Source organism: Aspergillus tanneri (assembly GCF_003426965.1).
Source record: "Aspergillus tanneri strain NIH1004 chromosome Unknown AapTan_4_pilon_pilon_pilon, whole genome shotgun sequence".
NCBI lineage: Eukaryota > Fungi > Ascomycota > Eurotiomycetes > Eurotiales > Aspergillaceae > Aspergillus > Aspergillus tanneri.
The window spans coordinates 3565801-3586421 of record NW_022984631.1 but is presented as its reverse complement, the minus strand read 5'-3'; the positions used below and the strand labels follow the sequence as shown (position 1 = coordinate 3586421).

At 49.2% G+C, this 20621-nt stretch overlaps 7 protein-coding genes across 7 annotated transcripts; 3 read left to right on the top strand and 4 right to left on the bottom strand.

Moving 5' to 3' along the window:
• Nucleotides 1–256: 256 nt before the first annotated feature.
• On the top strand, nucleotides 257–3938 carry ATNIH1004_006358 (uncharacterized protein; the record flags this gene model as incomplete). The annotated part of the gene is made up of 5 exons (XM_033570993.1): nucleotides 257–259; nucleotides 336–401; nucleotides 464–1532; nucleotides 1590–1833; nucleotides 2126–3938. 5 exons carry the CDS (start codon nucleotides 257–259, stop codon nucleotides 3936–3938), a joined length of 3195 nt encoding a protein of 1064 aa, XP_033427025.1.
• A 900-nt stretch (nucleotides 3939–4838) lies between these two features.
• On the top strand, nucleotides 4839–7358 carry ATNIH1004_006357 (DUF803 domain membrane protein; the record flags this gene model as incomplete). The annotated part of the gene is made up of 2 exons (XM_033570992.1): nucleotides 4839–5844; nucleotides 5911–7358. The coding sequence occupies 2 exons, from the start codon at nucleotides 4839–4841 to the stop codon at nucleotides 7356–7358; spliced, it is 2454 nt and encodes an 817-aa protein (XP_033427024.1).
• Nucleotides 7359–8124: 766 nt separating this feature from the next.
• Nucleotides 8125–12071, bottom strand: GRAMD3 (GRAM and VASt domain-containing protein; the record flags this gene model as incomplete). Its single annotated transcript, XM_033570991.1, has 3 exons — nucleotides 8125–8837; nucleotides 8892–11560; nucleotides 11638–12071. 3 exons carry the CDS (start codon nucleotides 12069–12071, stop codon nucleotides 8125–8127), a joined length of 3816 nt encoding a protein of 1271 aa, XP_033427023.1.
• An 895-nt stretch (nucleotides 12072–12966) lies between these two features.
• ATNIH1004_006355 (uncharacterized protein) lies at nucleotides 12967–14861 on the top strand (the record flags this gene model as incomplete). Its single annotated transcript, XM_033570990.1, has 3 exons — nucleotides 12967–12990; nucleotides 13073–13198; nucleotides 13278–14861. The coding sequence occupies 3 exons, from the start codon at nucleotides 12967–12969 to the stop codon at nucleotides 14859–14861; spliced, it is 1734 nt and encodes a 577-aa protein (XP_033427022.1).
• A 615-nt stretch (nucleotides 14862–15476) lies between these two features.
• ATNIH1004_006354 (uncharacterized protein) lies at nucleotides 15477–15914 on the bottom strand (the record flags this gene model as incomplete). Its single annotated transcript, XM_033570989.1, has 1 exon — nucleotides 15477–15914. One exon carries the CDS (start codon nucleotides 15912–15914, stop codon nucleotides 15477–15479), a length of 438 nt encoding a protein of 145 aa, XP_033427021.1.
• A 346-nt stretch (nucleotides 15915–16260) lies between these two features.
• ATNIH1004_006353 (uncharacterized protein) lies at nucleotides 16261–16838 on the bottom strand (the record flags this gene model as incomplete). Its single annotated transcript, XM_033570988.1, has 2 exons — nucleotides 16261–16704; nucleotides 16773–16838. 2 exons carry the CDS (start codon nucleotides 16836–16838, stop codon nucleotides 16261–16263), a joined length of 510 nt encoding a protein of 169 aa, XP_033427020.1.
• A 2095-nt stretch (nucleotides 16839–18933) lies between these two features.
• Nucleotides 18934–20318, bottom strand: ATNIH1004_006352 (uncharacterized protein; the record flags this gene model as incomplete). The annotated part of the gene is made up of 2 exons (XM_033570987.1): nucleotides 18934–19807; nucleotides 20140–20318. 2 exons carry the CDS (start codon nucleotides 20316–20318, stop codon nucleotides 18934–18936), a joined length of 1053 nt encoding a protein of 350 aa, XP_033427019.1.
• Nucleotides 20319–20621: the final 303 nt, after the last annotated feature.

Sequence of the window (20621 nt, the reverse complement as noted above, 5' to 3'; positions counted from 1 at the left end):
AGACCCATCACTGATCGGCCCAGGCACCAAGGCACATGGATCACGTGTGGCGCGCTGGACACTGACAAAGCGCCAAGGCCGCCTTGATGGCGACAACAGCTCCCCAGCTCAGCATCACCAACACTTCTCAACCATCCTTCCCTCTTCATCCGCCCATCTCTATCTACACACTCTCCATTTCTCAGCCACGTTAGATCTAGAGTGTTTTTGATTCCACGATCAGTCGATTGCATATTTTCGTGTCTCCTCTGAGACGATGGTGAGCATCCAAGCAAACACTTTGCATCACGGCCCTGTCAGGTTCCCTTCCAGGAGTCTAACATGTCTGAAATCAGGGTAACCAGCAGTCTAATATCAGTGGAGGCCCCGGTGGTGATGGAAGGGATGATAAAGACAAGAAGGTAGTGCTCATTCCGATTGTCATTACCATTTTCCGTCCACTGACCAGCTTCCTGGAACACAGAAAGACAAGCCTAAGTACGAACCACCTCCACCACCCACCACCCGTATTGGTCGCAAGAAGCGCAAGGCTGCCGGCCCAAGCACCGCTTCCAAGCTACCCGATATCTACCCGACTTCACGATGCAAACTGCGATATCTGCGAATGCAACGGGTCCACGACCACCTTTTGCTAGAAGAAGAATACGTGGAGAATATGGAGCGTCTGCGTAAGACTAAGGCACAGGCTACACAGGATACTGTTAGCCGAGGTGATTTTGATATCATGGATCGAAATGCAGACGAGAGAGGCCGAGTCGATGACATGAGAGGCAGTCCTATGGGAGTCGGTAATTTGGAAGAATTGATCGATGATGACCATGCGATCGTCTCGAGCGCAACGGGCCCCGAGTACTACGTTTCGATTATGTCTTTTGTTGACAAGGACCTGCTGGAGCCGGGTGCTAGCATTCTCTTGCATCACAAATCCGTTTCGGTGGTCGGTGTGTTGACGGAAGAATCAGACCCTCTCGTATCAGTAATGAAACTTGATAAAGCACCCACCGAATCCTATGCGGATATCGGTGGCCTGGAGAGCCAAATTCAGGAAGTCCGAGAGTCCGTCGAGCTTCCTTTGCTGCATCCCGAACTGTATGAGGAAATGGGCATCAAGCCGCCAAAGGGTGTCATCCTGTACGGTGCACCAGGTACGGGAAAGACATTGCTTGCAAAGGCAGTTGCGAACCAAACCAGTGCCACCTTCCTTCGGATTGTCGGTAGTGAGCTGATTCAGAAGTACCTCGGTGACGGACCACGCTTGGTGCGACAGATTTTTCAAGTTGCTGCGGAACATGCTCCTTCTATCGTGTTCATTGACGAAATCGATGCCATCGGTACTAAGCGTTATGATTCTACATCGGGTGGTGAACGGGAGATTCAGCGGACCATGCTTGAGCTGCTTAACCAGCTAGATGGTTTCGATGACCGTGGTGATGTCAAGGTGATCATGGCAACAAACAAGATTGAGACTTTAGACCCTGCCTTAATTCGTCCTGGTCGTATCGACCGGAAGATTCTCTTTGAGAATCCAGACCGTAAGCAGACCCTCGAATAGTTTTGCTATGGCTTTTTTTTTTGCTAACTAGGCCCAGAAAACACCAAGAAGAAGATCTTCACCCTGCACACCTCGAAGATGTCCCTCAGTGATGACGTCGACCTTGATGAGTTTATCAACCAGAAGGATGACCTCTCCGGTGCCGATATCAGAGCCATTTGCACCGAAGCTGGGTTGATGGCGCTGAGAGAGCGCCGCATGAGGGTGCAAATGGAGGATTTCCGTTCAGCCAGAGAACGAATCATGAAGACCAAACAGGATGGAGGTCCTGTGGAGGGATTGTATTTGTAGATGGAGCAAGTGTACTTAGGGCTAGTTTAGATCGAAGGAGCCGTACCATTCTGGGTTGAAATGTACTAGGGATGTATTCTAATTGAACTGGGATCGTAATTCCCTATTATTTGGTCGGGTACTTACCATCCATCATTGCTACTGCCGTAAACGCTAAATAATTATGGCGGATTTACCATGTCGGGCAGATCTTGGCATGACGACGAGTCGGACTTGTAAAGTAAAGCAAACAGTGCAAATGATGTTAACCCTGCAAACATCATAGCTATCGCCTCCAGTCAGTTCTGCGCATGCGAAAGAACAGTTACATCAGACAGTGCCAGACACAATGGACGGTTTTGATGAGGAAGCGTTCAAGAAATTCTTCCCAACCAGTTTTGGCAGGCAAGAAAAGACAGCAAATGTTAATGCTCAGATAAACGTCACGAAGCGGGCAGAGATCTCTGCGGCGTCTGGGAAGGATTTGATATCCGCGGTTGTCGATACTGACACCAAACCCAGCGACGAAAAAAAGAAAGACGATGATAGTAATGAGAGCGACGGTGATTCAAATGATTCCGATGACGATTCCGACGAGGAGGATGAGTTTCCTGTCTCCCATGAGCTTACCCTTAAAACCCACGATCGCTCCGTGACAACACTGACCGTGGATCCATCCGGGTCGCGACTGATTACGGGGTCGACTGATTGTACGATAAAACTTCATGATTTTGCTTCCATGACTCCGTCAACCGTGCGCGCATTCAAATCTGTTGATCCTTCCGCGAAGAAGCAGTCTGCCGTGCAGGAATCGCATGCCGTGCATTATGCTGCATTCAATCCTCTGTCGCCAAGTTATGTTATGGTCGTCTCTGCTACTCCACAACCGAGAATTTTGGATCGCGATGGAGAAACAATCACGGAATTCGTGAAAGGCGATATGTACTTGAGAGATTTACATCATACTAAAGGCCATATATCAGAGGTGACTAGTGGAGATTGGTCGCCTACAGATGAGAACCTCTGTGTCACCGCCGGATCGGACAGTACTGTCCGCATCTGGGATGCCAATATAGGAAGATCTCAGAAGGAGGTAATTATGCATAAATCCAAGGTAGCGGGATCCGCTGGTCGGAGCAAGATGACCGCCGTCAGGTGGGCCTCCCCAAAACAAGGAGGACCAAATGTACTTATCGCTGCCGCGCTGGATGGAAGCATGATGATGTGGGGCGGAAATGGACCGTTTACTCGGCCCAGTGCTGAAGTCCGGGATGCTCATACCCGAGATACATGGACAAGCAGTGTGGACATCAGTTCTGATGGGAGACTTGTCATTACTAAAGGCGGAGACAACACCATCAAGCTCTGGGATACCAGGAAATTCAAGCAACCTATCACAACGGCCGCACATCCATCTAGTTCATTCCGATACCCATCGTCTAACATCATCTTCTCGCCTACGTCCGCAAACATCCTCACGGGATCTGAGACTGGCCATCTACATATCTTGAACCCAGCCACATTGAAGCCAGAGTTGGTTACACCGGTAACTCCAGGGTCTCCGTTAATCAGTGTCCTATGGCATGAGAAACTCAACCAGATTATCACTGGCTCGGCGAATGCGGAGACCCATGTGCTTTACAACCCGAACATGTCGACCAAGGGTGCCGCGTTAGTCATGTCGAAGGCTCCCAAACGTCGCCACATTGATGATGACCCAGCTCTCACCATGGACCTCAGCCAGGGCATTTCAGGTGATTCTGTCGTTGTCGGGTCGAACGGAGTACCTCATTACAGCTCGTCTACCTGGTCTGCTCGACACCCGACCATCGGACTCACGGCTTCTGGTCGCCCGAGGGATCCGCGACGGCCTCACCTACCGGCCCAGACTCCTTTTGCGAAATCGCAGCCGGATGAAAGACATATTCGGGAGAATATTCCTCTTAGCTCGATGCGCGATGAGGACCCGCGGGAAGCACTGTTGAAATATGCGGAGCAGGCGGAAAAGGATCCGGTGTTCACCAAGGCGTGGAAAGAAACGCAGCCTACGACAATCTACCGGGAGATCAGTGATGATGAGGAAATAGAGCCGGAGAAGAAGCGAGCAAAACGGTAGTACTGTAATCTTCTACATGATGGTCAATTTTTTCTTTTTCTCTGAACTCAAATTCTCAATTGTACATATACCTACCTGATTTATGAGGCGAGAATAGTTGGACGTTCAAAAAATAGATACGTGTGGATGACCGGAGACATTAGTCCGATCTCAAAGAACCCCCTCACCGAAGGTCAATGCTGCATCAGCTGAATACTTTAACTCACGATGCAGCGCGATGCTTGATGACGTTGCCAGGCGGGGTGGAGCGGATTAATCAATAGTCGCGACCAGCAGGCCAATAAGGCGTCGGCTATGGCTTCACCTCAATAATAGTCGATCTCTTGATCGTTTTCTGCTCTGGCTTGGATCTCGCACCAATGCTCTCTCTATCGAAGATGCTGCGCTTGGGCTTCTTCTTACCACCACCCACCCTACACGTACACCCGTTCGTATTTTAGTCTGTCCTCCGGCTGCTACTCGTCGACTTTATCTCGGTTGCCTTCCTAGGCTCTTTCCTCGACGCCATCATTAACCTCCCTGCTGAATCCCAAAGCCAGCTTTCCCTGTTTCGTTTCTGTGGAGGCGCGAGAACGAGTACGACTCAGAGGTTCTCCTTTTCCCCTGGGATCCAGATTGCCGAAGCTCACGACCACCGCTAGTGATTCAGTATGCGACTCCACCTAACAGCATGAGCAATTCCTCTCGGTCGGCGCTGCGAATACTATTACAAAGACCGTGGTCACAACAGAAGAGAATATTCCACTCGTATATTTGAGCTGGAAAACTGAGGCGACGTAATATTTAACGGTTGTTGACCTCTTCGGAGCTGCGGAGTCGTCGGAACTCCATTTCCCCTTCACCTCGCCTTACCTACCTTTTCTCCCCTAATAAGCGTGTCGCCCCCTGTCCAAATTCCGCATGGACTACTTCCGAGAGGATCCTCTAGCAGCGGGCCTGCTCACAGCTTTCGTCGCGTCTGTTACCCCAACACCGACTTCGTCACACTTTCTCGCGTCGCTTTCATCTCAGCCTCATCCGACGTGGACCCCCGACCCCGTATTTGACGACGGCGGCGATGGCAAGGGGAGTCTACATGAATGGTCTTCTCTGATCGGTATTGCAACCGCGTTAGCTGGAAACGTACTGATCTCCCTCGCACTCAATATTCAACGCTATGCACACATCAGGATCGATAGGGAATTGGAACGTAACAAACAACAGAAGGAGTTGGGCTGGAAGCGCGCCAATTCAGGTCGCGGTACTTCGGGCTTATATGGCACCGTATCGGAGCATGATGGAGTTGACCGTGGACGAGGGAGGAACAGGGTAAATCGAATCGATCGCTATCGCGACGAATCGCCGAATCCCAACTCCATGTACCATGATCAACCTCATATTGATGTTGGAACGGATGATGAGGTGGAGGACAATGCACGGGACTCCCATGATCAAATGCGCGAGTCCTTTTCGTCGGACATGACCATGCGGCCTGGAGATAAAGACCTGCGCCGTAAATCCTACCTTCGTTCGCCATACTGGTGGGTTGGGATTATACTCATGTGTTTGGGAGAGATCGGTAATTTCATGGCTTATGGATTTGCTCCGGCATCGATTGTCTCCCCTCTAGGTGTTGTCGCGTTGATTTCTAACTGTGTCATCGCCCCGTGTATGCTCAAGGAAAAGTTTCGGAAGCGCGACCTCTGGGGAGTCCTAGTTTCAATTGCCGGAGCTGTGGTGGTCGTTCTCAGTGCCAAATCGTCCGAAGAAAAGATTGGACCTCATGACATTTGGGTGATGATCACACGCTGGGAGTTTGTGCTGTACCTAGGCATTTCCACTGCCTTGATTGTTGCTCTCATGTCGGCGAGCAGCAAGTATGGGCCGCGAACTATCCTGATCGATGTTGGGTTAGTTGCCCTCTTTGGTATGTTATATCAGTTAAACCAATCCATGGCCCTCATTTGAGCAACTACTCATTTTCATCATCTAGGCGGATATACTGCACTGTCAACAAAAGGGGTTTCTTCACTTTTATCATTCACCTTGTGGCACGTCATCACTTTTCCAGTCACTTATCTCTTGGTGTTTGTCCTCGGTTTTAGCGCTCTCATGCAGATTCGCTACATTAATAGAGCTCTGCAACGGTTCGATTCCACCCAGGTGATTCCCACGCAGTTTGTGCTCTTCACCCTTTCCGTCATCATCGGCAGTGCGGTTCTATATCGGGATTTCGAATCATTTACAGCCGAACGAGCCAGAAAGTTCGTCGGCGGCTGTCTCTTAACTTTCCTGGGCGTGTACTTCATCACCAGTGGTCGAGTCCGTGCCGACGACGAATCCTCTTTCTCGACCGATGATGAAGAGGAAGCTATCGGCCTACTGGGAGGAGAGCGGTATCGAGACCGAGTCGACATGTCGCCACCTGCACGGCAGATGAGAATACACGATGCTGGCCAAAAGATTCCAGAAGGCCATGATGATGAACTTCGATCTCCGGCGGGTTCGCTTCTCAGTCATGGAATGGACGATATTGATGAAAGTCAGTCACCTGTTGGTTCACTAACTGCAGAATCCGCCAAACCGTTACTCGGACCCTCTCCGTTCCATCCAGACTCGCTCTTGACAAACCCCTGGGCGGACTTTCAGGAGTCAACAATCGAAACACCCAGATCCGAACCCCAGATGCCCTGTCCAGCTACTCCTCTGGAGCCGTCAGACTCCACTGTTCTTCTCCGCTTCCCTTCTGTCCCAGGCGCCGAAGACCACCGTTCTAAAGTCGACGCTTCATCCGGGCCGGAACAGCCCAGCTCTCGAAATAACCTCGCTCCACAGACTCCCCCATCGCGCCGAGTGCGCAACTCCATATCATCTCGCTTTTCTCCCGGGCCTCTCCTTCCCACCCTATCGGCAGGTTTCAGTGCAGTAGTTGCGGAGTCCCTTCGCCGCGACGAGACCAGTCCGGCGAAGGAGCGCAGACCACGACGACGAGACCGAAGCAAACAATTGAGCACAACAGTATTGGATGCATTTCTCCGGCACAGGGATACTAACCCTAGTGCTCCCAGCGACGACACTACCGGTAACCCTGGTGCTTCTGCCGATGCTCACGATCCTCGATTTGCCCTGGCAACTGCCCGACTCTATTCAACAGGCGACCTTGCTACTGTCCCCGGCACAGCGGGCCAATCGACTCCCGTTCTCGATGCTGGAAGTGTCAGACGGACCCATCATCTAGATGATACTACATCGGTCTCACGACTCCGAAGTCTAAGCGACTCATGGAGCGGGGGCTTATCATGGCTAGGTCAAGCCCTCCGTCAATCGGACGATACCAGATCAACGACGACATCTTCTGCTATTGAACCAGTCAGCCAGGGACAGGAAAATACCAGCGACTTCCACAGAAAGGACAAACAGGGACATGCAAGTACAGATTAGAGATGGAATATTCAGTCCCCCACCTCTTCCTTTTTTTCCCTTTTTCAATGTGACCGGCTCACTCCAGTTACTGGTACATATTATTACCATTCTTACAGTTCGGAGTATAGGCCGCCACCATTTCTTCTTTGAGCTTTTGCTATCTATCTGTACTAGTATATAATCTAGGTATATATGTTTATAGGTAATTATGCAGAATTATATGTCTGTAGATGCTTGGGCTAAGTTCTAGATAAGAAGATGTGGAGAGATTCTTCTGTACCAAAATAATATTTTATTCTCAAGAGAACAGGCCCAAAGTTACCTATATACACATAGGTAATTTCTGCATCCCTAAAGTATACCTATTCTATCTTTTGAGGACAGTTAAAATTAACAAGAGAAAGGAAATCAATGGTTACATTAAAGCTGTTAAGACATGCAGTTGGCACTCATGTACATGATGTTTATTTACTCTCCAAAGAGCAAATCAGAACAGACCATGAACATTTTATAAAATTCACAAAAGAAAACAACAAAGGAGACTGCTTAGCAGTAAGTAATGAACCAATCACTGATTGGCTTTGACGGGATTTAGATAACATCAATATAATCCCAAATGCCAACATGAGAGAGTCTTTACATATGAGATAAGGAACAAGTGAATAGTGACTCATGGTCATATTTTTTAATGAACCCTTCGGGAATAGAGCTTCCCATTTTGCTTCTTTTTCTTCTTCTCTTCTTTACTTTTTCTTTTCTTTTCTGGAGCAATAATCAACACTTATTATAGTTCGGTATGCTCCATCTCTTGTTTTGCTGCTGATTGCGATTTGCGTCTGGTCAATATTCTTTCCAATGTATCGAGTCTCTCGCGGGTTGTACGTATAGCATAGTCCATTTCTCGATCCGACATTTTGTTTTCACTCAGCTTATCGATAAACTGCCGATCACCCGGGAGCCACCGAGATTGTTCGCGCATTTGCGACTCAACCGGTTTGTTGACCGTGGGAAAGGACATGCCGTCCATGCCTACTCGGTCCTCCAACCAGCTCCAAAGTTCACTTTCTTCCCTTCGCCACATCTCCTCGTAAGCGGCCAGGCGTTGTGGTAATGTATAGCCGGGACAACCAATATCATGTGACATCACAGGTGGCCGTGACGGACTTCGGAAGAAGAGCATAAGGAGCAAAGTAGCAATAATCAAAAAGGCAATATTTCCGCTCCATAATGGTTTGAGTATGTCAGATATGGGGCCGAACAACTGATGAAGGGGCTCCAAGAACCCCCAAGACTGCGCTTCTCGGGCCTTTGCATCGTTGGCTGCTCTGACAGCCGCTGCAGCCGCTTCTTCAGCGGCCATGTCTGTCTTCGTACGTCGTCCCTTACCCTTGCCACCCGGCCGAGCCGTTGTGCGACGGGCAACGGCAGCCTTAAGAGCGTTGATAAGTTCGTTCCCAAAAGTGGTCTGGCCATCAATAGCACCTTTCTCGATGGGACCTAGAGTTTATTAGTACCGCCGCGTATGGAACTTAGATATGCCGCAACACTTACCCTTCAACCAGCTCTTTCCCGACCACTCAATAGAGCAAGTCATAAGAAACCGCGTTTGATTGTTCGCAGCCCACGTAAATAGGTATTTTGTCTTGGTGCAAAATAGGTTACCACTAGGGACATCAGGAGTCTGAGTGCTTAGTGTCACAAGAACCGCCTTATCCAGCTCGAAGAAATCCAAGCTCTCCGTGCTGATGCACTTGGTTTGTTTAGGCCCGATTGACCCAGGGAGGGGTTTAATATATGAATAGCTTCTGGTTTTACTTTCATTGGTGAGGCCCCCTTTTTCAGTTTCGAACTGAAGGTCTCCAGACTTCTGATTATCAACAAGGAATTTGGGTATGAAGGTGACTGACGCTGGCCCGAAGACATAGGAGTAGACTTTCCCTAGGGGAGCGGGGATAACCTCATCTTTAATCACCTTATCGTACTGACCCGAAGGGTCAGTATACTCCGTGGGCGGATGAGTAGCAGAACCTGGAAAGTCTGCGTCTCCATCTCCACCTGACAAAGACTTTCCACCCTTGGATTCACCATTAGAAGTCACCGCTGTGGACACCGCACCGTTGGCGTTGAGGAGGCCGGAAGCCTGTCGGCTTGGACTCTTCATGGGTATAGATCTCTCACTCCCATTCACGCTGCCTTCCCCGGGTTCGAAGAAGCTATCCGCAAGATCGCCCTCTTCGTCCTCATCATAGATCTCGTCTTCATCATCGCTTTCAGCATCGCTCTCGCCAGCCTTCTCTGTTTTGTCTCCAGTACCCTCAGTGACTCTAGTACCATTAACGGAACTCTTCAGGGTGGGGTGGTTAATCTTCCAGATATTAACCATCAGGTCATAGGTAGATTCTCGGCTGAGCAGGCTTCGGAAGGTGTGTCGCGCATGCAAAGTCTGGATGGCAATCGCATTCGGGAATACCATTGCAGTCGACTCTTTCTCGATTGCAACGATCTCATCAAAGCTGATTACCAGGGTCGTAACCCACCCTAGAATGTTACTAGAAAAGCAAATATGTCCTTCCGAAATATAGATTCGTCCTGCGAGAATAATTTCGCGCTGCAACGCGCAACTATAGTCTTCGATTAGGTAATCATCCTCGGGGACGCTCCGGAAGAGCTGGTGGAAATCCCTGTTACGCTTTTTGCTCGCAACAGCAAACCCAGTAAGTCGTGGCATACTAGAATTGGCACCGACAGCACCGAGGGCTAGTGAGCTAGCCCCAATCGCACCAACCGTCGATGTTGTTGCCCCTGACGAGCCTCGGTGACGCCGTCGAGCCAACCGACTTCGAACGCTCCCACTTCGGTATGGTCGGGTGTTTGTTTCTCCCTCGAGTATACTGCCGCTCGGAGGGGTGTGGTCACCAGGGTCGCGCGAGAGTGACGCGCTTGACTGTAGCTCTAAACTGTCATCGGAAGGGGGTACAATTGATATATCCGACGGCTTCTCATACGCCATGGTTACAGCACGCAAAGCACGCCTGTGTTCCAATCTTGCAGCCTGATCATCGCGCTCGTAGACCGTGTTACTTCTGTGCTTCTCCGGGGGCATGTCGGGCTTGGTGATGACAACCCCGTCAGGGGTTGAGACAGATCCACCAGGGGGGATAGCGATATCCAAATGGCTAAAGTCCAGGTCTCCAGAACCTAACGTATCAATGGCCGAGGGTTTGCTATCGTCCGACTTGTTGCTGCCGTCTGAGTCCTTGATGTTATCTCCGTCCTTGCGGAGTGAAGTTTGGGATTCCGTAGGTTCAGGCTGTGGAAGGCTGCGGGGCTTCGATTGTGAATTGAGGCTGTTACTGAGACTCGACGCTGCATTCTGTGCTGCAGAGAAGACGGAAGAAAAGAAGCCGCCTTGCTGAGCGGTGGACTGATCTCTCGAGGCGGCTTTTGTTTCTTCAATGGTTGGACCCAGAGCAGATATAGAATTCGACAGTTTACTGGGCTTGTGGCTAGCTGACGAGGCGGACCGCACACGTCGATGAGATATCATATTTCCCGAGGGACTTACAACAATCTCTGACTGCATTGAGTCCTTTGACTTCAAAGAATCCGGAGAAGTAAAGAAAATCGGCTGTTCAACATGAGGAGAGGGGGGTGTGACGGTGGTTTGCGGAGCAGCGAGAGCAGTGTGAGGAGGTGTTTTTGGGTCGGCGGCATCTGAGCGCTCAGAAGATTTCTCTACCTGAAGATCAGTACGAATTGGAGGTGGTAGAGGCGGAGGAGGTTCGGTGATGGCCGAGGGATCTTTCTTGGAAGATACACTGCTTTTTCTACCTCGACTACTAAAGGGGATCGTGCCCTTCTTGCTCTCTCCTGACGTTGTGGAAGATGCCCGGTCTCGGTTTGGATCTTTCTTCTTATCCTGATTTGAGCTAAAGGCATTTCTAAATCGTCTTCCCGGGGAAATACCGCGTTTCTTTCCATTGTGATCTGTTGGGACATTCAATGTTGATGTAGGTTGAGGATTCGGAATGGAAAATTCCGTATCGGGGTTAGACTCTGAAATAGAGTGTGTGGCACTTGGTCCACTGCGAGCAGACTCGACATCAGCCTGAACACCATCCGTATCGTTTGCAGTATCCACCGAGGTTGTGTGTATTAGGGGCGAGGAGTTTGTATAGAAACCGCTATGCGAGTTGTGACTTAAGAGAGGGGGCGGGGTTCTTGAGAATCGGAGTCGGATGTCAGAAACCGTTTAAAAAAGACCCAGTCCGTAGGCTTGCATAAGAATTCCACTTACCGATCAGGTTCAGAATCATTAGTCAAAAGATGAACTACTTCTGCCTTAGGGGGATCTCGATTGTCGTTGACAGATGAAGCTCCGTCTCGCGACGCGGTTAGGCGATTCTCCTGGGTATCACCGTCTTTCGCTATCTCAAATTGCGTCGGTAGCTCATCCATTTGTTTTTGTTCGTCTTTCTTTTTCTTTTTCCTCCGGGAAGCGAGTAGCTTTGAGAATCCGCTGGAACCTGCCTTAGCGGAATCAGATGTCTCTCCAGCTTGCGATTTGGGCCTGTCGGAAGAAGAATCGATCGACGAGCGCCCATTGCTACGACCGGAGCTACCAATTGTTTCCGAATCAATAGGGCTCGTCTTGGACCGGCTGAATTTGTTTGGGCCTTGCTTCTCGGGTTGGGGGGCCGTCGGGGGGTCGAGGATTGGTGGGTTATCCATATGGAGGAAGGTAGGATGATGCAGATGAAGATAGGAGGTCAGAATCGCACAGGAAAACGAAGCAAATGTAACTATTCAAACTCAATCGAATCGCCAAAACGAAGAGGCTACAGCTATAGCTGCGGTCATGGTAGCATCTAGCCTTGTTTCTCTCTGAGAACCGAACACGGACACAGGGAGGTTGCAGCGTGTCACAAAGTCACCGAGAATATAGTTTTGCTTTTCTTCCTCGGGACGAACCACGACGAATGCGAAGAGGAAGAGGGAGGAGGGGGGAAAGAGGATAATAGGGGGAGGGTAAGATAAGATGAAGCTGAGCTGTCGTTCGGTCTGGTTCTCCGCAGACAGCTGCTACGGTGGTATTGTTCTGTACCGCGGTTGGATATCTGTCGGTATGGTATGTATGTATTATGTACGCACCTTCCCAGAACTGGCACACAGACACAATCGAAATAATTCTGATGTTCAGTGTCTCCATAGAAAGGTGTTATCTGGACTGTAAACCAGCCACTAGCAATGCTTCGAGCAGAGAACTGAGACTAGAAACAAAGAGCTTGGACAACAGACAGCTAGATGCTGATTGAGCACAAGTGCCGATAGACTAGATAGCCTTCATGTGTTTCTGTCGAATTGGGGATTTTCTAAACAGTCAGTTCAAGTGACGTATTTCCAATACCATACATACTATACCTCTAGAAGCATGGGCAATATTTCCGTCACATCGAAACAGCCCGTGATCGTCTCAATTCGGCGAATGTCGTCACTTTCGGTCTTCAACGGAGCAGGTTCTAATCTCCAAGTCTGCATTCCATCCACCCCCGTTAGTCACTCCACGAGGCGAATTGTTGTTGCTGCAATATTTTTCTAGAAGAGAGGGCCACACTTACCTTCAGCCATGGAAACAGCTCCTCTGACGCTGGTACGTTATTGTCCACAGCCTCGCACACCTAGATCTTATATGCCACATTCAATACACAGGCTGACATACCTCCTCCACCAAGGCCCATACCCATGCCCGGAATGCAGTTCTTGAAACTCGCAAGTCGAACCCCGTGGCAGCCAGCGAGGAACATGACCTGGCAGCCGGCGAATTTGCAACTGCTGCCCAAAATAGTTCTAATCGTGAAGTACATCCGCTCATATCGCTTATTACCTACATAAGCGGTGAATTTTGATTAACAAAATACATGTTCTTAATGCATATAGGCCCTACGAACCCTCCATCTACTCGAACAGCATCACAAGAAACTTGCTCAGATCCTTCGTTTCCAACATGAAAATCCTCCTTCAGCAGGAGTGACTACCCCTCTCTCAACCCCGGAATCCGGTAGACCGAAAGTGTCCCTTGCCGCTCCAGATGCTCAACAACAACCCCCGAAGCTCGCAGGGAATACTCGGTTGCCTACGAGAGAAACTTCGTCTATCGCAAGCAACCTGGCGTCGGCGCGAGGGATACCGTCGCAGCCACGCCGCGCTTCCCCTGTGTCACCAACACTTTCCTCTCAACAGGCAGGGGCCAAGATGACAGATGGTCCCGCAAGAATCAAAACGAGTGACGCTCGATTACGGGGAGCACAGCCATCCAGTTCGAGAGACCGTTCGTATCGTACATCTACGTCCAAGCAACCCTGGGTTCCCCCGACACCCAGCCCAACCGATGTCACGTCCCAGCAATTCGTGCCCACTGATCCTGGTGAAGCCTCCCACCGTATGAATCGAACCCCAGATACAGAAGAACCTTTCCAACGGTTTTATTCGACGTTTGGGGGCCTTATTTCTAAGCTGTCGGCTCCATTGGCATTCGCGGGCCTTCCATTAGGTTCAGATATGTCTGCACAGGCAGAGCAAAGCCGTAAATCAACTGCAGAGACGAAACTAAATCGACACCATGCTACCTCTGAGCGCATAAATCAATCTGCAGAGCCGGACGTCAGCAAGTTATTCTCGCGGGCAGCATTACAAGCCATTCGAGACACACCTGGCGGGGGCGGGGGTGGAGTAGGAGGAGTTGGTAATACCGCCGAGTCGTTCTATGTTGTACCCACAACAGGAGGCACTATCTCATATGCTGGGATCTTAACCAGGGCAGAGAAAGAAGCTCGACGGAACAGTCTTGAGGAAGGCGACGAGGACTTTGTAGATGCTCGGGAAACACCATCATCACCGGAATTGCGCCAAAATTTCGTGGGAAGTAAAGGCAAGACGGGCAGAGGCAACGACAAACTTAGCAATTTACAGGGGCCAAAGAGCATGGAAGAGCTTCAAATGGAAAACCAAGCCCTGAGGCATTTGTCCGATACACTGTCCAAACGATTGCATATGTGGGAAGTGAACGCTCAATCATCATCCATGGCCTTGCAACAATCCTTAAAAGCAATTCACCATCAAAATATCCCATCCCCAGAACAGCAACCTCAGGCTTCTTCTACAGTTGCCTCGCCAATCGCGCCTCTCTCAGCACCGTCGACATCTGACCAGGACTTACGCATCAAGGAGCTTGAGGACCTGGTCCGTCGAAGCGAGAAGGACCTTGAAAAGGCCGGCCGCGAAAACGAGAAGCTAAGAAGTGTCCTCGGACGCTACCGAGAGCGATGGGAGAAACTCAAAGAAGGAGCCAAAACCAGGCGAGCCGAGGGTAGATCCAGCACTGACAATACGGCCGTGAATACTGCAACCCTTTCTTCAGCTACTGATGTCCGCGGGAATGAGCGCAGACCGTCCGGCGAAACCGAAAATGAAGCGAATTTGAACGACGAACCTGATGTTAAGGCTGACGTGTCTGCCACGTAGATTGACAGACCGTATAGCTAACTTTGTGTCCAATTTGTATGGCCGGAGCGGTTTTTCAATAAGAAGCTGTCAAAATGGAGGTTGGGTAGGAGATGAACGGAACTATATATGGTGAAAAGCCCCAAAAAGCTTAATTCTTAATAGCCAGTTAGAAACATTAATGAGTTTTCTTTTTCGGTGACATGACTATTCTCGCCCTCTTGTACGAATAACTTTTACCTTGGATATCCAAAATGTGCACTTGATTCAGGAATGCTTTACAGCAGTGCAGAGCTACGCAAACCACAGAAGATGCAGACAAAAAAATATCTTATATTGACAGAGCCTATATACTCGACATTCACACCCTCCAAAACCCCCGTTCCATGTCGTCTACCACAAAGCAAAGTCACTGCACAGAAAAGGTTGCATTGCCTCGAATATCCAGGAAGCTACAAGACATTAAAAGCGCCGGTTCCACCACATACTTCATGGCTGTATTCTACAACCCCAAGTCCTCGGCTTTGATGGGGATTTCCACAATATTGGCCGTGCCACCAGGATAACCACGTTTTCAAGCCCCTTCAGAAGTTGATTCGGCACAACCACCGACGCAACCTCAACGACAATATACACCTAGGCTACCTCGGTGCTCTCTTGATGCGGTGACATGAGTGATTTCCACACTGACCGTGGCGGTGTCCGGCGCTGTGACCTTCGTCTTGTATACGCTGACAAGCCCGTACTTGAACTTCGGGTAACTCTTCCCGTACCCGAACGGGTACCATGGTATGGGACTCCCAAGGACATACTGGTGGCCAAATACAAGTGTCGGTTGTCGTACTTGGTGCCGGAGTCATGGCTCGAATCCAAGTAGTCATAGTAGATGGGCAGGTCACCGACGTACCGAGGGAAGCTGACGAAGAGTTTTCCGGAGGGATGGTAATCACCAGAGCGGACGTCAGCGAGGGCGTGTCCGCCTTGTTCGGAAGGATAGAATTGTTGGATGAGGGTGGAGCTCGTCTCTGAGAGCCATACGTCTGTAATGGGCTTGCCCATGGAGAGGACAAACATGGTTGGGATCCCTGTTTCTGCGATGACTTCCACAAGGGACCTTGGGCTCCAATGATTGAGTTGTCATTCACGTCATTCGCCAGTGTTAGTGAATTTGTTAGTTCGGACGGAGAGTATATCAATAAAATTCCACTGCACAAAATTGGGTACCGACCTTAGATAAGATAATACATCTGATTTTCTGACATATTCTTTATGTGGATAGGGGGAAGTAATGGGGCTCGTACGTTGCAAGACCTTCCCAGAGCTCTTTCTGATCTCGAGACCAGGTTCCCACGAGCACAACGGCTACATCGGAATTTTCTGCAGCAGAAATGGCTTCCTCTTCGAAGCCGTCGTTGCTCCATCATTCACAGCTTTTTGCATAGTGGACTTTAGCTTTATCGCCCACGACTGCCTTGATACCGTCCAAAGGTATGACGCCACGGTGTTGGCTTTCATAAACGGAGTAGTCACCGTGAGAAGAGTCATGTATCTCGATAGGATTTTGGTAGGGAGAGCTCACGTTCATAAATCCATGCGCCATCAGTCCGATGACGTCGATGCTGGTGTCCTTATTTAACGGTAGAATGCCGTAATGATTCTCTAGTAGTACAATAGACTCCCTGTCTAGCTCTCTGGCGAGGTCTACCACCTCTTTGGTATGGACAAGCTTATGCCATTCAGACTGAGGAGCAGCGGTACACGGATTCTTGGAAAGTGCCATCTCGAATTTTTCCTTCAGCACTCTCTTGACTGCGGTGTCAACAGCCCTGATATTAAGTTTCCCCGAATCGACTAGTTCGGGGATCTTTTGGAAGTTACTATAATCATATTATATCTTGCCATTTAGATTGGTTGCCACCAGGCAACACTCACAATGAACCTCCACCCAAATTCGACGTCACTACCAGCGGGGAGTGCCTGGAGTGTGACGACGTCCATATCAATTAGAATGCATCGCATAATCTGTCAGTCGCGCCTGCATCACTGATCACAAAATAATCGTAACTCAATTCATCCCTCAAGATTTTTGTAAGAGTGTGATAATCGGACACCCCAAGAATTCCGTCGTATCTTGAATCAGACATAGATAAGCAAACCCCCGAGTATCTTACCAATGGTATGCGCTCAAAATACTCCAAGCACCGGCATCATTGATTGCTCGTTTGAAAGGGGGCACTCGCTGTGATGCTTAGTATCAAATGGGATTGTCCATTAGGGAATTGCCACATACATTCTATGCAAGTATCTCTCTCCTCCATGAACCGGCGCAGTATTTAATCCTTGCTCAGGGTGACTGAATCCCGCAAAGTGTTTAACGGTTGTTGACAAGTTAAGACTTTGCATTCCTTCCGTATTGCTGTAGTCAATTTCTCTCGCAAGATATGGATCTTCCGAAAATTTCTCTTGAACCTAGAACGATTGATCAAATTACCTACGCTCAGTAGGGGGATTGTTGGTGTATTCTTACCCTGACAGACCGCGACTCACGGGTTAAATCGACAACTGGTGCAAAAGGTTAGTTCACACAAAGAGCGAGAGCCTCTTGGCTGATCAGTATGGCCATCTTATAAATCAACTTAAAAGAATACGTTACTTACTTCCACCGCGTACGGTTTCGAAAGATATGAAATGGGAAGCCCAAGCAAGAGGTCACCTCTCCGTTAAACTGACATCCCGTATCCAATTGTGGAGTTGTACATCGTTGCGTTATCAATCTAAAAACCGTGGATTGCTAATGCTCGGATACGATTGTAAGTACGAATACAGCAGTAGAAGTAGTGAATCACGCACATTCTGTTTGAAATAGAGCGGGGATGCCGAGAATCGTGTTTTCAAGCAGGTAGTCTTTTGCTCTCTTGATGTTGGTTACGATCCAGTCCCAGGGGGCAGGGTATCCAAGTGCCCGAATTGTCAATGGCATGTTCTAGATCAGATTTAGTGTAAGCTCCATACCGTAGAACATTCTAACTTTCAATTTCATATTTTCTACCAAACCAGCGTAGTTGAACACCCCAGAAGTATCATTCATCCAGTTCGTGATATCTCCTGTCGAAAAAGTGAAGAGTGCAGAATAAGCGCAGAAACAGCCCAAAACCAGCGAGTAAAGTCTTGATTGAATTTATACATACCTTGAAGCAACTGAGCTATTTTGTCCTCAATTGTCATCCAATCCAACAAATCGGCACCCCGTTTATCCACCGAAGCACGGACATCCGTGTAAGTGGGCTTGAGGCATTCTGGCGGGATGTTAGGCTAGAGCAGTGACCGAGCAGCAACAGGCCCCCTGACAAGAAGCGAGTAACCATTTCTGTCAAGCAATTGAAATCCACCGTAGGGTGTTCAGTCAGCGAGCCATGTAGAGACGAAAAGAACATATTTTGAGGACAAATGAAATGCCGCATAGGTATATACTGTGTGATAACCCCACGCCCAATTACCGGGTATTGTGAAGCAAAGGGATATCTGCACAGCTAAATAGGAAACGAGAGGGGATAAATTGACCGCTGGGTAAGAGGGCTCAGTGAAAGGTGCCAAAAGTCGCTGCAAGATCCTACATTTTTCCACCTATCATAGGCAATGGAGCCAAGGCTAAATACATATTCACAAGACTGCATTCAACGTATATCAGCCAATAGTATGAGACTTCTTGGTTCATGGAGAGGTCGTAGGGATTCGTACACGGTCTTGCCTATAGCTCCGTTGCACCATCCTTGGGCTGGCCGGCCATAAGTACGATCTACGAACAAGCAATACTGGATTGGATCTCAGGCGATGGGTTAGTAGACCAGGGAAAATAAAGAAAAACACGAGTTTCCAGATTAAGGTCATAATATTCTGTGTATTCAAAGCACCGAAGAAAATCTGTTAAAGTCCTGGCCTGACAAAAGCTTTCAAGAAGAAATTGAAACATTTAACCATCCTGTTAACAAAGCCAGGAGTCCTATGACACTGTCACCATCTCATCCCGCCCAAGTCCCTAATTACCATAGTCCAGCCAAGTAATCTTGCGTAGCATTACTAGGCTTTGCCTATCTCAGTAATCGGCCAGCCCTAGATCCAGCAACACTCCACCACCAGGACGGAGACGCCGGCGTCGTTCTTCCATATACTTTTGATGCTGAAGGGCTGCGATCTCTTCCTCAGTTAGAATAGGCCTGTAGTCTCCAAGCTCGTCCTTATACACCTGGCGCCTAACCACTGGCTCGCGAGGGGTCCAGGGCTCACGAGGCCGTGGTTTAAGCTGAGCAAGTTTTGTGCGTGTTTCCCTATCTGCAAGGGTGATCTCCTTAGCTTTCTCTGGAGTCGCTCTAGTTTCTAAGCTCATATCACGAGGGGATGAGGAGGCAGAAGATGAGGCGTTTCTTGGGTTGTGCGAGGATTCATGAATCTGGCTGGAAGTTGGTGGGGTTTGGGGATCTTTCGCAGTAGTCGTGCACGAACTGTTGGCTGGGGTGTCCCTTGAGGAATCCGACACCGGTAAAGTCACCCGTCGAGCTTTCTGTCCTATAATAGTGTCCAGGCAAGGGCTGGATGACCTCGATTCGACGCATTTCTCGAAGAGATCGTCTTCTGAACTGACAGCCGAACTGGTGGTAGAACTGGTCGAGGTGGGAGTTGAACCTTTCGCCGTCATTTTGGCCTTTTCAAGTATTTTGTTGTAATGGTCAGCCCAGATTTTGATCCTATTCTGGCCGTAATTGGCAATGGTAAGCTCAGGGTTTTCGTGCCATTTAAAACTGGGATCTGAGAGGACGACAGCAGTGACAGCCTGAGAGACCTCGCTACCGCTACAGTGATGAGCTGCGGCGAAAAGCTCGAAGGGGAATACCTGAACCACTGTATTGGCGAGATCAGTGAAGAACTTGACAGTGTAAGGGGATTTGGCGGTGACCAGTCTGGCCTTTTCTCTGACCACGTCCTGCTTGTTAGCAGTAGGAGGGCCCTTAGTGGTGATATTACGAGGTTTCTTTGCTGCGATACCCTTGGATGTCTTGGGTGTTTTGGATTTCTAGTTGTCCTTGGTCTGTCTGGTCCTCTTCCGGGGAGCATTTGCCTGGGGTGTAGGAGATGCTGCTCTCTTTCCCGCCATTTCAGTGATTCTTCTTGAAGAAATGTCGACTTACACGCAACAACTGCTATGATCTGTTTAATCACAATGCAAGAGGCCAGAAAAGGTGTCTACAACGAGTTACTGAGCTGATTTCCATGGGGTCTCACTCCTCCAAGTCATGGTACTTACCGATACAGGACCTGCCTGATCACCTGAAGTCCAGTTGAGTTAGATTCGGATGAAAATCTTGTCGATGCCCACTGGTCGACCTCCACTGTAGGAGAAAGGAAGATTAATCTGTTGTATAAAAAGGTCCAGACCTCTCTCTGTATTATAGCGAGATCGAGAGGAAGGGCTTGCTGAGCCATTGGGGATGACTGTGAGCTGGTTGAGGTGAATAACTTGAGTACCAAGTAGGGCTTGTCTCTTGTTGACCGATGGGCTGAATACTCGAAATGCATTGCATGCATTGGCGTCCCCAACTTGAGTCTGTCCAGCGGAGGTCAATACGCCTTGCAGTTGAATTATGGTGTTTCTCTCAGTGGAGAATAATCTTGGATTTTGACGCCGAGAATGGGGTTGTCTGCCGCTCCAGCTACGACACGGTTACGATACAATGGAGTCCATCAACGAGATCTTTGGGACAAAAAGGCGTATCATTCTCGAAGCGT